General features: G+C 36.8%; 4 protein-coding genes and 1 pseudogene across 4 annotated transcripts in view; 1 reads left to right on the forward strand and 4 right to left on the reverse strand.

Moving 5' to 3' along the window:
* Nucleotides 1-196: 196 nt before the first annotated feature.
* Nucleotides 197-2,618, reverse strand: LOC110416313 (patatin-like protein 2). The gene is made up of 7 exons (XM_021428279.2): nucleotides 2,354-2,618; nucleotides 2,068-2,255; nucleotides 1,762-1,948; nucleotides 1,503-1,664; nucleotides 1,121-1,423; nucleotides 607-779; nucleotides 197-507 (listed from the first exon to the last, which is right to left on the reverse strand). The coding sequence occupies exons 1-7, from the start codon at nucleotides 2,528-2,530 to the stop codon at nucleotides 384-386; spliced, it is 1,314 nt and encodes a 437-aa protein (XP_021283954.1). The 5' UTR covers nucleotides 2,531-2,618; the 3' UTR covers nucleotides 197-383.
* Nucleotides 2,619-3,603: 985 nt separating this feature from the next.
* LOC110416568 (patatin-like protein 2 pseudogene) lies at nucleotides 3,604-4,358 on the reverse strand (annotated as a pseudogene).
* A 5,269-nt stretch (nucleotides 4,359-9,627) lies between these two features.
* LOC110416814 (Mov34/MPN/PAD-1 family protein) lies at nucleotides 9,628-12,486 on the forward strand. Its single transcript, XM_021428917.2, has 6 exons — nucleotides 9,628-9,821; nucleotides 10,154-10,331; nucleotides 10,508-10,589; nucleotides 11,418-11,594; nucleotides 11,683-11,850; nucleotides 12,127-12,486. The coding sequence occupies exons 1-6, from the start codon at nucleotides 9,680-9,682 to the stop codon at nucleotides 12,316-12,318; spliced, it is 939 nt and encodes a 312-aa protein (XP_021284592.1). The 5' UTR covers nucleotides 9,628-9,679; the 3' UTR covers nucleotides 12,319-12,486.
* Nucleotides 12,487-12,713: 227 nt separating this feature from the next.
* LOC149527225 (putative carboxylesterase 2) lies at nucleotides 12,714-14,201 on the reverse strand. Its single transcript, XM_089783628.1, has one exon. It carries the CDS (start codon nucleotides 13,840-13,842, stop codon nucleotides 12,865-12,867), a length of 978 nt encoding a protein of 325 aa, XP_089639754.1. The 5' UTR covers nucleotides 13,843-14,201; the 3' UTR covers nucleotides 12,714-12,864.
* A 2,070-nt stretch (nucleotides 14,202-16,271) lies between these two features.
* The window catches only part of LOC110416569 (putative carboxylesterase 2), a 995-nt gene continuing 489 nt past the window's right edge, over nucleotides 16,272-16,777 (reverse strand). Inside the window, 2 exon segments of the mRNA XM_021428580.2 lie at nucleotides 16,272-16,693; nucleotides 16,696-16,777. The exon segment at nucleotides 16,696-16,777 is cut by the window's right edge and continues 489 nt beyond it. Of these exon segments, the coding sequence (XP_021284255.2) occupies nucleotides 16,272-16,693; nucleotides 16,696-16,777 (504 nt within the window).

Genomic DNA, 16,777 nt, shown 5'->3' on the forward strand with positions numbered 1-16,777 from the left:
GTCTTACACTCAAGGTTCTTGCACCTTTACCTTGTTAGTTTCATGTGGTCTGTCCTCTATTTACCTCTGTTCTTTTGTTTAGTTTGAAGGAAGGATAGAGGATTCTGATGCTTAACAGTTAACATGGTCGGTAAAAGGATCTTCTTTGCTTTTGCAAAGTTATTAACAATACACCAGAGCCTAAGCTACTCCAATGAAGAAGCAATTAAGCTAACAAATTTCATTTATGAATAACAGTAGGCTAACAGCATATATATGTGTGTGTGTGTGTGTGTATGTGTGTGTACTGACTTATCACTCTCAAGCCCATTGAAGGAAGCAAAGGGAAAAATCACAGAAACATCAAGGAAGCACAATTTGCATTGAAGGCCGTCGATTTTTAACTAATTAAGTTTAGTAGTAGAATTATTCTGAGCGCATTTCTCTTTTTGCTGATTTGTCGCAAGGTTTCCATCCGGTGATCTCATGTCACGAAGCTGCTTCTCGCTGGAAAGTGCTTCTGCTAATCTGTAGATTAGAGAAGCAGAAACAAGCCAATTAACGACATAAATATATGTGATTGTGTGCTATATAACATACAACATAGACTGTCAGATAGTTCTATACCTGATGAGAGCCTTTTCATTTGTTACTGTACCTACTGGCTCAAATTTACCATTCTCCAAATTCACTCTGGAAACAGGTTTTTTTAGCAATTCCTCCCCAGCTTTTACAAGATTCTCCAAGTTTTCCTTCGTAGCAACATCCACAGATGATATTTGCTCGGAGAGAGTATCATCCTATATATACACGGAATAGAGATTATTTCATGAATTTAAACATTAATGAACACGAAGACTAAGTTTGTTTCTAATCAAGTTTAGTGTCTATTTATAGATATTTTGACTGTTTTGAAACATTTACAGTAAATTTTTCTGTCTCATGTAAGCAATAGATACCGAATCACATAACTTTTTCTCATGTTGATCTTGTCATTGAATACGACGTTTCTACTTAAAAAACCCAACTAGAAGTATACATATACATACATACATAGCTACGTGTGTACCTAAGCTCATATGATTTATCAGAGAAAATATTTACTTCCAGACCAAGCATGATATGAACAACAAATTTATACCTGAATTCGGAGATAACTTTTTTCAGATTGAAGGGCTTGAAAAAGAGTGGCAATGTGAAAGTCGATCATGTCACTGCTTGCTTGCATGAAAATATCCACCAAGGGAGTAGAGTGCTCACTGGTCAACCATCCCAAAAGACCCCATTTGGCTGCTAGAGTAGCATGGTACTTCTCTTCAGATTTTGGTGAACCAGTCCCCAAAGAAACAACCAGGAACCGAGCATAGTCAGTTGGCTTTATTGGGAAAAATTCAGGATTCCCTCGAAGGATTTCTTTGCTCACTTCGTTTATAGCAACTAGAGTCTGAAAGAATTAATATGATTCAGATTTTAACCATCATGTAAATCCCATCATGTTAATGACATAGATTATAGAAATATACCGGATTATTAGCAGCAACTCCACCGTCAATTAGATTGAATTCTATAGGTTTACCAGTAGAATCTTGGGTATGAAAATGATGGGCAGGAAGATAAGTTGGAGCTGCAGAAGTTCCTATGCATATATCCGAGAGCAGAGCATCTTTGGAAGGATTGCTCTTCACCTATATGATGGTAATTTCATGACCAGGGAATTGAAAAGGAATTAAACCTCATTTTATATAACAACGGACAAAGAAGAAAAGAAACTAATTAATGAACCTCATAGCTGGAGAAGATTTTTGGCTGGAGTTGCTTGATGTCAAAAGTTGGGATCACAACATTTGTTAGGGTCTGGTGCAATCTAGTTTCTCCCAGCTTTTCCCTCACAATATCATGAAGATATTTACCATCATATTTGGGTCCCATTAGAGATTTGACCACGTTTGCAGCTGGTGCAAAGGGAGAACTGTCATGTAACAAAACAGAGAACTGTCATGTAACAAAACAGAATCATCTCAGCAACTACTCTGAGAAATTCATCTAGAAGGAATTTTCTTTTCTGTTGCTTTTTTTCATCAGTATTACCTATCTTGGGGAAAGATTTTAGGACAGTGTTCAAGATAGAAATCTTTGATATCTTTGGCAGCAAAAAGAGGGCGATTCCCCTCTTCTGGATTTGGGGTAGTTAGCATGGCAGTCACGAGGCCACCAGTGCTAGTCCCAGCAATGACATCAAAATAATCTGCCAATCTCGCCTGCTCACCATCCAGCTTCTGTACATAGCCAAACATAAAACACACTTCAAGTCATAAGAAGAAGGCAATTCATGCATATACTCCAGCTACTAAACAAGAAATAAATGCATTTCTACCTGAAGTTGGGACTCTAAGAAGGCAAGTAGAGTTCCTGGAATCAGCCCTCTGATACCCCCTCCATCAATACTAAGTACAGTAATCAAATTCCCATATGTGGGAGGTTGAAGGGGTGATCTTGGACTATCTGCAAAAAAATTGAATTTCGGAATAATATGTTTTGGAATACTTTCCATTGATGGAGATTGAGGCAACAAAGGCAGAGAGATTGAGAGGACTAAGTTGTAAGATAGGTTGATATGCTTTTAGTACACTCTTGAGATAAGCATGTCACGGGTATTTATAAAGACTTTCCTACTCTCCGTCTCTTAGCAGGTTTGAAACTTTCGACTATATTAATTGTGAACCAGATTCAATTAATTGTTTCAACTTCCATTCGTGCTGCCCAACTGTTCTCTATGCATTCATCTCCATGTGTTAGATATTGAAAATTCTTACTCTAATCCCTGGCCGGTAGCTAATGCACCCCACGAGTCATTACAGAGAAAAAATATGGTTGGTTAACTTGAGGAGACTTGTAGGTTTGAACAATTTGGATGAAGAGTTGAAACAATGGAAGAATTGCTCTAGGTTCATCCACTTGTTCGAGGTTGGAACTTTAACTAATGAGTAATGATTTGAGAATTTAGTATATTATACTGTTTCACCCTTGTAGAATATTCATGGTCATTGGACAGCCTTCTGTCGAAGCAACAACCAATACAGAAGGATGTCTACGGATTGGATATTGGGGTCATTGACAGTATAGGGGATGTACTAAACCTAGGATTTTAGGCAGCAGAGCAAACTTGTCATAAGATGGAAAACTTAGCTTCCACTAAAACTAACAAGGAGGCATCAGAAAGCCAACAATTAAGTATAATAAAACTGGAAGTCCATTTGAGCTGTCAAATATATATTTTTTACTCAAACATTTACTTACTTTACTTGGTAATAATTTCAATATACCATATATGAAATATTATAATTCTCCATCTCCTCGGGTCAAGCGGACACCCAATTCTAGGTCCCAACGACAAAGTATGCTAAGCCTATTGGCCTTTAAAGGCTAAGATATGGCTTAGGACCACTAGCCCATAACTTCATTTGAAAAATAGTATCCTCGTGAAACTGACAAGGAGGCAAAGAATTCATATATATAAAGCAAGTTGCAACCTTTTTTATTCAAAGACAATAACAATATGTCAAAAGAATCCATTACAAGGCAGAGAATTATGTAGAAAGCAGTTTAATTAACAATACACTTGCATCAGGATTCAAGGCTGATAGACCTGAAATTTATTTGGAATTGAATAGTAGTATTAGCGGTTTAACAATTTGTTTCATTTCTTTGTGGCAGTGCTTCCTCGCGGTGCTCTCATGTTACGAATCCGCTTCTCCTTGGAAAGCAACTCAGCCATTTTAGATGAAGATAAGCAGAAACAAGTTCAAATCAGCATCAGATATGCTAGGTGCTATATATAATATAATGTAGAAAGCAGAAAATTATACTAGTAAATACCTGATGAGAGCCTCTTCATGTGTTCCAAGATCACTAGGCTCCATTGTACCGGTCTCCAAGTTCACCCTTAAAACTGGTTTTTTCAACAAATCTACCCCAACATTTACAAGATTCTCCAAGTTTTCTCTCGTAGCAATATCCACAGATGCAAGCGGTCCCGTTAGTGTATCATCCTGCAGTTTTATTTTTCTCAATCAGTTGGTATCATTTCTCTGAGCTAAAACAAGTAAATTCTTGACCAAATCGTGACATGACCAACTAATTATGTATACCTGGATACGGAGATGACAGTTTTCAGATTGAACGGCTTGGAAAACAGCAGCAAGCTGATACTCAGTCATGTCGCTGCTTGCTTGGGTGAAAATATCAACTAATGGAGCAGAGTTTTCACTTGTCAACCATCCCAAAACTCCCCATTTGGCTGCTTCATCAGCATCAAACTTCTCTTCTGATTTTTCTGAACCAGTTCCCAAAGGTATAACTGTTGAAGCCAATACTTGCATGCAACTTGCAATAGCAATTTAACACTTGTCCAAACTCAATTCAAGTCCTTAACAGCTATTACTCTTCACAGCTTATGTACTTACGTATTGTCATGCATGCTTAGTTCTTAATGCATTTTAATACTTGTCTTATGCTTGTGATAAATGTTGTAGGCTATTATCCACGTATAAATCTATTGTACGTAAATATCTTCAACAACCAGTAATGAATTGGATGAACTTTCGTTCCTTACTAAGCATTTTTGTTCATCTTTATTTTTCCTTGCCTGTACCAGAGGCTGTATCATGCAGCCTTATCCCGACTTTTTCCCAAATCACAACAATAACCAGGAACCGAGAATAGTCTGTTGGTTTTGTTGGGAAGAATAGGGCTTCTGCGAACGATATCTTTGGTCATTTCGCTTACAGCAACTAAAGCCTGGAAGGATTAGTAATAAACATGTCAATTTAGATTTCAGTTTTGGTTACTATTTACTAGCTAATAACAAAAAATCTTATCATGTAAGAGACAAACTAATATTTTACCGGATCGTTTGCAACAACTCCATCAATAGGATTGAATTCTTTCCCTATGCCTGATAACTCTATTATATAATCTTTGGAGCTTGAATTTTGCTCAGCCTTTTAGTTTTTATTTTATTTTTAAGTAATTTTTTATTTTTAAAAAAATAATTTTACTTATGTGATGTCAAGTTTTATTTATGCAAATTTAGCTTAATTTTTTATTAAAATCCCGCAAATCAGCTTTAGCTTTCGATTATTTAATTTCTTAATATTGAAGGCCATGCAAAGAGGGAGCATAAATGCAAAAGAGGGTGTAAGTGGGCTTAAAAGACAACTGAACTTGCTGAAATATTTAAGACATAAATTAAGCTGTGAAAGTCGAGGTGAACCTTGAACCAATGGAAAGCCGAGAGGACGAGCTATAACTTTGATGTTCAACGCTTCTCCCAGATCGGAAGGAATCGTGGCCAACAATGAAGCTAAAAGTGAGGACTACAGCAGCTCTGCACTAGGCAACTCGAAAGAGGAAAACATGGAAACAGCAAGCCCAGCGCTGCAGCTCAAGCTTCCAGCGCTGCAGCTCAAGCTTCCAGCGCTGCAGCACCGTCCTTCCTCACCAAACAGAACTTCCAGCGCTGCAGCACCAAGTTCCCAGAGCCGCAGCGCTGTCCAGTGAAGCAAGGATGTCCAAGTCAGAGATTCTGCTGCAGCGAGCTTGCAACGCCCTTAGAATCTTGGTTTTTAAAATGGTGGGCGGGAAGGAAAGTTGGGGCTGCAGAAGTTCCAATGCATATATCGGACAGCAAAGCATTTCTCCAACGGTCAACCTTTCCCTACACAGAGTTATACACCGGCCAGAGATCAGAAACCATTGAGAAATGATTTTCTTGCTCTCCATTAATTTCAGTAGAAAAATTAGTATATATATAAAAGCTATTGATAAATTAACGAACCTCATAGGTGGAGAAGATTTTGGATGGAGTTGCTTGATGTCAAACGTTGGGATCACAACGTTGGTCGGTGTCTGGTTCAATCGTGTTTCTCCCAACTTTTCTCTCAGGAGCTTATGCAGATAGCTACTGTCATATTTTGGTCCTGTTATAGTTTTGAGCAAATTTGCAGCTGGTGCAAGTGGCGATCTGCCATTAGCAACAAAAAAGAATTATGTTAACAATTACGTGAGAAAATATTGTTAATTGCATTCACCAATAAAAATAGTATAGCATTAATTAGAGGTGAAAATTCAAGATTGCAACCTGTCTTGGAGGAAAATTTTAGGACAGTGTTCAAGATAAAAATCTTTTATATCTTAGGCAGCATAAAGAGGACGATTCTTCTGGTTCGGGGCAGTAAGCATGGCAGTAACTAGGCCACCGGTGCTAGTCCCAGCAATGATATCAAAATAGTCAGCAAGTCTCGCCTCCTCACCATCCAGTTTCTATAAAAAAAACCAAGCATAAAACTATACTATAAGAATTAAGGAGTCTTAAGAAAAAGGGTAAAGAATGCATGGTCTGCATAGCTAGATATATATATATATCTTTGTATAACTTGAAATGCTATAAAAAATGGCATCCAGTTTCTACATAGCTGGATGTCTCTACTGAGAAAATGCATGGCGCCATGAAATGCATGCATGCTGCATGCATATGCAGTATAATAAGATCATTGCTTTCTTGTTTGTCGATCTTATTTAAAAGCAAATATGGAAGATTTAAAGCATAAATTCTACCTGAAGTTGAGCCTCTAAAAAGGCAAGTACGGTTCCTGGGATTATCCCTCTAATTCCACCTCCATCAATGCTAAGAATGGTGATTTTTTCCCCGTAGGTTGGAAGGTGATGTTCCATAAGGGAGAGAGGTCTTTGTACTTTGTTGTTTTGAGGCACTTAACGCAAGACAGATCAATAGAGATCGAGAGCAATGAATTGAAATCTAAGTGTAGCTATATGTTTCAGTGTTTGAGATACTCTTGAGGAATGCATGAGCTGCTATTTATATTCCTTAAGCTTAACTAGCTTAATGGAGATTTCCCTTCTAAAATTAAGGTTTAGCATTTAACTCCATTTTCCAATAACTTTGTCGACCACAAAAGATCCAATTCTGCGTTGCTATCTGTGTAGTTCCAGGCTCAGATATAGCTTATTAGACTGCAATCTTAATCGCATAAAGCAGCACATTATATTCATTGAGTATTTTCAATTAAATCTAGGAGAACTTGTATGCATATTTCAACAGATATTGAGCTCACCAGCTTATGTTTTCTCGAATTCTTTAACTTCAAGAAGTGACCAGAGTTTATAATTGGAATTCATTTTTCTCTGCTAATCTTTCTTGATTTTCCTATATGATCCAAATCTAATCTACCCAATTCTTGATGTTTTACTTGTTCAAGAACAACAGGCTCTGCGGAAGCCCTTATCATCAAGGGGATGCCAAATTAAACAATCAGTTTCAAGAATTAGCAAGTAGCTTGTAACCATTTCTAAGGAACTGATCAATAGACTTCAGAAAAGAGGACAAAACAAAGGTAATAAAGGGACAACGTCGTTGAAGTTGACTGTAATTTTGGATGTCCAACTCTGCAAATCACCATGCAAGTATATGTTAATTATATCACTTCAAATGTGATAAAATAGCCATGAAACGGATCAGAAGGTAGCTTCATGTATTCCTTATCCATTTCGAGGTAGAAAAAATTTGGTCATGAATTTGGATTTGATGCCTTGGATAAACAAACAAAATTTGGGTTATCGTTTTTCCGCAAGAAAACAATTTTATGGCGGATATATAGGTATACCTACCTACCAAAAGTTTGGTAGATTCAGTCACGAGGACAATGCCTCCAACCGGGAAAGGTTCATGCACTGTGCGAATCACAGACTACTTTGATGGCCTAAACTTGAGAACATACAGCTATAAACATCTCAATAGCCAAAATATAACCAAAAGAAGAAGGAAATATTAATGGGCATTCATGTGAACACGAGGGAATACTGAGGTTAAATTGCGGGGACGTGCATGCATGCAAATGTGCAATGCGTGGTTAAATTAAGCCAAGGCTGAGCCAACCATGAGTATTCCAATAGTATTACTTCTCCAAGTTTATGTTATATACGGCCATGAAAAAGGAAAAAACGCCTTGTCTCAAACTATTTCAATGGATATTCAAGTTGTGTCGAGTTGACCCATTAAGCCCAACCCATATATTAACCTACAAATCATTCTAACCAAGCCTAATGGATCACAAGTATTTCACAAAAGCCCAGGTGCATGGGCCACTTGAAAAATTGGATCGGACTGACACGATGAGCTGTATAAATAGTAGCCAGGAGGACCGAAAGGAGGCAAATAAATAAGAAAAGAAAAAATCAGAGAAGTCTTCATTTTGTCTTAATGCCAAAGAAAAGTTGCCAACTAACATTAAAGCAATACATGCATTTGAAAAAAAAAATCGAGGTTTCTTATATAATTAAATATATCGACTGAACTGTTATCTTCCATTTGTATATGTTTTTTAAAATTTTTAACTGTCAAAATAAATAAAAATTATTAATATCAAAATAGTTGTTATATTTTGAATAATGTTTAAAATTAAAACAATATTCTTTCAAACTATTATTGTTTAATTACTTCAACTTTTTACTGTTAAATAGAAAACAAAAAATAGTTTCATAGATATCTTAAATTATTCAAATCTATTTTTGAGTGAAAAGATTGCTTGATTTATAATATATATATATATATATATAAGAAGTAATTAATTCTAAATGATTCTTTAAGAAATCTGGTTATTTCATTATCAACATTCTCATCAAATTGGTTTTTTTCATGAATGATACATGTATCATGAAATTTAAATTCCATGTTCATTGTAGATACAATTTCTTTAGAAGAAATCATAATAGATGCAAATCCATTTTCTTTATATTTTTCAAAAAAAAAACTTTTTAAATAAGAAAAATAGTTAAGAATCAATAGTATTGTAGGAATTAAGAAGTGATGAAACATTTAGACAGTGAGAGAATAGGTAAATATTTTATTAATTATCTTAAATTTTATATATTTTTAATATAATTAATTATATTATAATTATTATAAAATTATGGAATTCTCCAAATTTAGGCCTAAAGCCCTTGTGTAGGTGATTTTACCCAAGGGTTGACCTTGTGATAAATTAAAGAGTTCAATTTATGAGTTTTTTAGGCTATTGGAAGTAGTTCAAATAAAAGAGTTTATTATTCAACATTTAGGCCAATTTAATTGGACCTTATTTTATTTAATTAAGTTAAATAATCAATGGACTAATAAGTTATTAGTGACACAAAAAGACTTACAACCCAACACAATCCAATGCATTAGGCAAATTCTAATGTAATTAAGAGTTAATCTAAGAGTTAAATTACAAGTCTTTTACCTCTCTATTTAAAGGATTATTAGTCGCTCCTTAAAAATAAGTTTTTGAAGAGATAAATTTCTAGTTTCTCACACTTGAGAAAAATAAGAGATCTTTAAGTAGAGAACCAATTCCTAATAATTATTGTGTGGATCCGTTAGAAACTTTGCTATTAAAGACCATGAAGTAGTTCAAGTCAAGCCCATTAAGCCCAACCCATATATTAAGCTATAAATAATATTAACTAGGCCAACTGGATCCAAAATATTTCTAAGAAGCCCAAATGTATGGGCCACTTCAAAAATTGGACCGGACCGATATGAGGAGCTGTATATATAGTAGCCTTTTGACAGTGCAGGAGGACCGAGAAGTCTTATTTTTGTCTTGCTGTCAAAGAAAAGTTGCCAGAACTCCGATCGACAATGTCAGGCATGGAGAGGTTGCAGAGGATGTTCGCAGGCGCAGGAGGCGCGTTGGGTCACCCGCCTCCGGATTCGCCAACTCTGGATTCTTCGGAGCAGGTCTACATCTCCTCTCTCGCCCTCCTCAAAATGCTCAAGCACGGTATTTTTCTACCTGTCTTCGTCTTAACGTCTGCTTAAATTGAGTTCTTTCAGTTTTTCTTATATTTGCTCAGCTGATTAGGGCATCGGCGCTTTTATATGTTGTTTGGAAAAATAAAAAGAAACTGGATAGACTTGTAGTATTTTGCTTTAGCAATTTTAGGGTTTTTTTGGTTGTTAAATCAAAGTTGTAATTTTCTGATCTGCTTCCTATCTACTTTTTTAGGAGAGACAAGAGCTGTTTAGATATAAATTTTAGGGTTAAAGAGTTTATACTTTAGCAGGGGGTTGTTGTAATTATGTTTGTGTTTGGTTGATGTGAACTTTATATAGGAAGAGCTGGGGTTCCCATGGAAGTTATGGGTTTGATGTTGGGAGAGTTCGTTGATGAGTACACTGTGCGTGTCGTGGATGTCTTTGCAATGCCACAGAGCGGTACTGGTGTTAGTGTAGAAGCTGTAGATCATGTTTTCCAAACAAATATGCTTGATATGCTCAAACAAACAGGAAGGTATTATGTACTCTAGTTTCATTCATATTACTTCATCCTTATTAATTTATAATTGTTGTTGGAAATAACTCAAAAATTGAAGATATGATATCTGTATGATAAGATTAGGTGAATTTGTACTCCTTGAGGACCTATTGCTTTAGATGGCTTGCTGATCTTTTTGCTTGGTGTTGCAGGCCAGAGATGGTGGTGGGGTGGTACCATTCACACCCTGGTTTTGGCTGTTGGCTTTCTGGTGTGGACATAAACACACAACAGGTTGTTTTTAACATTTTTGCATGGTGCTGGATCATATGCATTCTAGTTAACTTGCTATTTATTGTTGCTTAGAAGATTTTCCTGTTACTCATGAGCTTTGATGTCTTTGGTTGGTGTTGCTGTACAACTCTTTAATCGGATTATTCTTTTCTTACAAAGAAACAAAAACATTCTACTTACTAGCTCTTATATTTATTTTCCTGATATTATTTGTTATATGGGATTCTTGTTCCTGTGCTTTTCAATTCCTTCTTTTTCTTTGGTTGGAGGGATGGGGTGGGGGTGGGCCAAGAGGATGGGAATTGCTTGATAATTCTGCTCTTAGTTGATACTATTAGGGCCCAATGATTCGAGTTATGTAATGGACAGGAGAGGGAAGGCGTCATGTTGGACACTGCACTAACTGAGTGACTGTATTACTTCTCATTCACGGTTTTGTAACCCCCTTCTCCATTCCCAAAAAAAAAAATGTAGATCTGCCTTTATTGTCAATGCTTATCAGTAACAGCAATCAGGTTTCGCACAGACATGGTCACTGTCTAAAACAATGCTTTGTGCAATGCATCTAAGATATTTGAGTATGTGGCAGTTGATAGATATCTTAAAAGGCTGGACACACAAATGTAGTTTATCAGTATGTACTAGTACATGGTCAAGAAGTTTTGACCCTGGCTTCTTTTGTCCATCCTCTGTCAATTAGTTAACATTTTCCATTTTGATCTTTTTAAGGGAAAATCATTTCAATGATTTTTATGGTTTTGTTTTTCTTTAAATATTTGGTTAATGAAAGCTGGTATATCTGTTGCTAATATCTGGCACCGCTTGCAGAGTTTTGAAGCTTTGAATCAAAGGGCTGTAGCAGTTGTGGTGGACCCCATTCAGAGTGTTAAAGGGAAGGTGGTGATTGATGCATTCCGTTTAATCAATCCACAAACCATGATGCTTGGCCAAGAACCACGGCAGACAACATCCAATCTTGGGCATCTTAATAAGCCATCTATCCAAGTGAGTGCCCAAAGAATATTGTCTGAGTGTTTTCTGTTAGCTTCTTTTATATGGGGAGTGATCTCATCTCATTATTTTTCATTGTCAGGCATTGATCCATGGGCTAAATAGACACTATTATTCTATAGCCATTAACTACAGGAAGAATGAACTTGAGGAAAAGATGCTCTTGAATCTTCATAAAAAGAAGTGGACAGATGGATTGACACTTAGGCGTTTTGATACCCATTCCAAAACCAATGAACAGACTGTTCAGGTGAGTGAAAGTTTGCAGACTTTATCATGTGTATGGTGTTGAACCGTTGGTTGTTTATTGGTAAGATATATTATACGACTTTATGTTGTCCTTCATGGGGTGCTTTAAGACCCCTTCCTTGAAGAAGAAAACCATTAGTAAGAGATAGCTTCCCTTGCAATGAGTCATTTTAGGGGCTATGGATAATGTAATGTCAAATAAATTTCTTTCTTTTTATAAAGTAAAATGTCTCCTATAAGGCGACGTTATGATGTTGGTTCATTTTGATATGTGCAGGAAATGCTCAATTTAGCTATAAAATACAATAAGGCAGTGCAGGAGGAAGATGAATTACCTCCGGAGAAGCTCGCAATAGCGAATGTTGGGCGACAAGACGCCAAGAAGCACTTGGAGGAACATGTCTCAAACTTGATGTCCTCTAACATAGTTCAGACTTTGGGAACTATGCTTGACACTGTTGTGTTTTAGACTCATAGGATTTGTATACTCTTTTTCAGATTGAGGAATTTCATCTATATTGATGTCTTATATTGTTTGTCAAGCACACTGCTTGTGTTATTTTGTGAAAATTCAAAGTGACGTCAAGTTGCCTAATTATATTTATATGAATGCTTGCTTGACTCTTTCTTTGTGTTATATGCATTTTAGCTTGTTTAACAGATTATACTAATTTGTAGTGTTTTGAGATGCCCAAGCGGCTAAAAATTTATCTTATAAAAGAATAATTAACAAGGGTCAACTTAAAGAGTGCTTGTTGCCTGAGTTGCATTCCCAAGTTGTGGTCATGAACGCATAATGGGTTGAGCAACAGGAAGTGCTCTCAATGATTGAGAATACTTCATGCCAATTAAAACATTCGTACATGGGAAACAACACTTTTAGAAAGCTACATCGATCAAGTCTAGTGGAAAATGAAATCCTGACAAACAGGCATCTGGGATTGCGATCTAGGTAGATTTCAATCACACTTTGAACTTGTTTTTATTACAAAGCAACCCAACACTTCTCACATTTTCACTCGACAGGAGCCTTCCCTTGGTTCAGGAAAGAAGCCAAGCGTTTGATCAAGCTCTTGGCCTTGGCAGAATCAGGGTTAAAGATATGGAAGACATGATCCTCACCCTCTGTCTCCATAATCTCGGCCTTACCCTTCCACCCAGATTTCACCAATTTATCATGATAAAGCCTCCCTCTATCCTTGAGTATATCCTTCTCTGCAACAATAACAAGGATTCCATCACACGCCAAGCCTGAAAGATCAGAGGATCCATCCACAAACGGGTTGATAAGCGGATCATCACACCCTTTATCAGATGGACAAACGTACAACCACCACTTGTCCACTAATTCTTTCCTGAACTGATCAGCAAACTCTGATCCAATCGGGTTTGTTCCCCAAAAGTAAGGATGGATCATACCAATACCAAGAATCTTCAACTTCTGACCCAGATCAGAGTCCTTCAGCCGCAAAGCCAAATGGTGTGCAATATTTGCACCAGCACTATCTCCGGCCAAAAACACCTGGTCAAGGTCAGCATGATCCTTGATCCAAGCCTCATGGCAGCTGTCTCCCTCCTTGTGGGAAGCTATCCACTCAAGTGCAGCCCATGAATCTTCATATGCAGTAGGAAGAGGAAACTCTGGGACTAACCTGTAGTCAACTGAAAGAGCTACGACGTTAGCCTCGGCGACGAGCTTGTTGAGGCTGGTATGGTAGTTCGGAAAAGCTGGCGATGCTACACAAAAAGCTCCACCATGAAAATAGACTACAAGGGGTAGCTTTGCATCTGTAGTAGCCAAGTTTGGTCGGTAAATTCTAGCTGAGACCCCGGTTTCAGGTACGATCACGATGTCTTTGGATAAAACATCGGTTTCAGGATCAAGTCCTGGAGAAACTACTTCAACTCCACCGATTCTCTGAAGGGTTCCATCTTTGTACACTTTGAGGTAGGGAAACAGATCAAGAGCAACTTCTGAAGCATTAGAACCCATGCCTTTGTGTGTAAGAGAGAAGAGAGAGCTGGCCGTTTAAAGAGAAAAACTGAACAAACGGGGGATCTAACTAACTAAGACAGACAGACAAATTAAGGAAAGACAGAAGAGGAATTGATTAAATATGAGAGAAACAAACAAAGAGGAAATGCACAATCAAGACAGGGGGACGATTTGCACCAGCTAAAAGACAGCTATAACCTTTTAACAAGACAAAGATACTGGGCTTATTACGCCTTCTTTTATAAAGAGATCAGCGGCAACAAGCTCCACAAGAACACCCACCTTGCACCTCCAATCACCATCATTTGATTTTATACGATTATTTTAATTCCATATAACCAACAACAGCGTCATTGGCATTTGGAGTTCATTGCCAATGGCTTCCAGACAAGTTAGACATATTAGTTGTTTTTTTTTTCCAATGTGGACAGTCAACTGTCAACTTTTCTCTTACGCATTTATATTTCTTTGACAAGTAGGCCATGAAACTGATGGAAAAAGGTTATTGTAGCCTTGAATGCACCCAACCTACAGGCAAATTAATGTAGTTTCATGGCAAGCAAACAACCCCATGTATAGCGCATTATTCCTAACGAAAATAAATCTTGAAACCTTAGTAACTTCACTATAATATTGACAAAGTAAGAAGGATTCACCGACTCCCACAAACTCGAACCTGTCTGAAAATTTGGAGTCATGGGGAGCAGTTGGAAGTGAGGAAATCTCAGGGCTCAGGCTTTCGGCTGCTGTAATGAATGAAACACAGCGCAAAACACATACACACACAAATACATAGATATATAATCATGAAATTCTGTAGAATTTTACTAGGAACAGGAACTTCCAAGACTTAAGGCTTTTTCCCCGTTCAGGTTTCCTTCATCAATAGGAAAAAAGAACAAATATAGTTGACTTCAAACCATAGTTTCATTTTTATTGTTATCTTTCGCTTTCATCATTCAATGGTTGAGTACTTCGGGAGGAAACTAAAGAAAAATATATAAATTTGGGTAATAAGCAAGGCGTGCCTTAATTACAAGAATAAATAAGATTGAAAGGCAGCCCTGAAAGGAATGAAATTGGTGAGCACTGAACCCTTTGTTTAAGTTTCTATGATCTATACACGCAATTGCTGGTGTTTGCAAACTTTTTAAATCACTAAGCATAATTAAATTAATTAATCTCTAACCAATAAAATCTAATTTCTATGATTTATTACATTTTTTTTTTGTCATTAACATATTGTCTTATAATTTTACTTTATTATTTTATGGTGAATTTGACTTAATCCTGTTATAATTTAGTTGGTTATTTATTAAGAACATTATCAAGAGAGTTGAAGAACGTGCTTGCCGCCCTAAACATTGCAGAAAAGTCGCTCTTCTTTATTACTACAATTTATTAGGACTTAAAAAATTTACCAGTTCTCTGAGAACTTGATCGATTTGATGTAAAACTCAATCTTAATTAATTAATAAACCCAGATTTTTGTGTAGTGAAAATGACTAGAAAAACTTGAGATAGTTCTGATTATACTATCACAAATCTAATTTTATATATAGCCACACAAGTTTCAATCTTACTGATGTATTGTATTTTGTTTTTTTAATTCAATTTTATGAATTGAGATTAGTCCACCATTTTGAATAGACTTTCATCTTTAATAAAGCCTTTGACTAAGTGTCAGACATTTACTATTGGTTTTTCTCACTTGCTAAGAGAGGAGGAGGCGGTGGGGATCATCAACCTGACCAGTTGCACCAAGAAAATCTTAACCCAGCTCACCATGGGCTGGTGGCCAACATGTCCTCACAATTTATTGCATTACATGTCTCACTCTCTCTGCTCTTACTGGATAGTACAGCCAAGATTCGTAAGAACAGATTTTTATTTCTTTCATTATTAAAAATATTTAGTAAAATTTTACCTGTATTAGTATCAAATCACTGTTTAAATTGTGTGAGTAATGACATGAGTTATATGTTTTACGATTATCAATCTTATGTGTTAGAAATTCATGTGTTTGATTATCGATTATCGCATATCACTACAAAATTAACGTTGTAGTTTGATTTATGTGACTTGTTACTCTCCTTGTTTGTCTTTGATTGATGTCTTAGAGAATATTTAATCTTTTTTTTTTATGGGATGACTAGAGACAATTAACTTGGGAATAACGTGAACTTGACTTTCCCTGAAATTGAGTCACCCACAGAGCCAACATAGCCTTTCTTCATCTATCATTCAATTCCTTGTATATCGTCATCTCTCTTGACTTTAGACATAGAAGACAAGTGTCCAAAACTCTATAGCAACCGGAAACCAAAAGATTTAGCAAACAATTTCAATTGGTAATACAAGGAAATCCGTACAATTAGTATGATGGGAAAATAGATTGATTAAGCAAGGAATCCACTGATAATGATTTAGAGTGAAGAAGGCATATCTCTACTGTAGAATGCAGCCAACCTTTTGATCAAATCCTTGGCTTTCTCACTCTCCAAATTATACAAATGAAACCCATGATCCTCTCCTTCTGTCTCCATAATTCCCACAACTCCCATCCAACCACTTCGACCCAAAGCCTCAAAATAAACCCGCCCTCTATCTCTAAGCCCATCCTTCTTAGCCACACAAACCAAAACCCTCATGCACCCAAGCCCCACCAAGCTTGGCGCGTCGATAGAAACCGGGTTGAATCTAGGATCATTGTTATCCGGGTTTGATGGGCAGATAAATGGCCATAACCGATCCAAAACAGACTTTTAAACAGGGTCCATTAAAGCCTCTGACCCGATTGGGTCCGAGCCCCAGAAAAATGGGTGCACCAAAGCTATACCACGGAGCGCACGTTTAGACCAAACTCAGGGTTTCCGGCGGTAATAGCCAAGTTGTGAGCAATGTTGGCACCAGCGCTTTCTCCACCTAATAA

Source organism: Theobroma umbraticum, unplaced genomic scaffold, assembly GCF_002168275.2.
Source record: "Theobroma umbraticum cultivar Fairchild unplaced genomic scaffold, ASM216827v3 scaffold_51.0, whole genome shotgun sequence".
NCBI classification, from domain to species: Eukaryota; Viridiplantae; Streptophyta; class Magnoliopsida; order Malvales; family Malvaceae; genus Theobroma; species Theobroma umbraticum.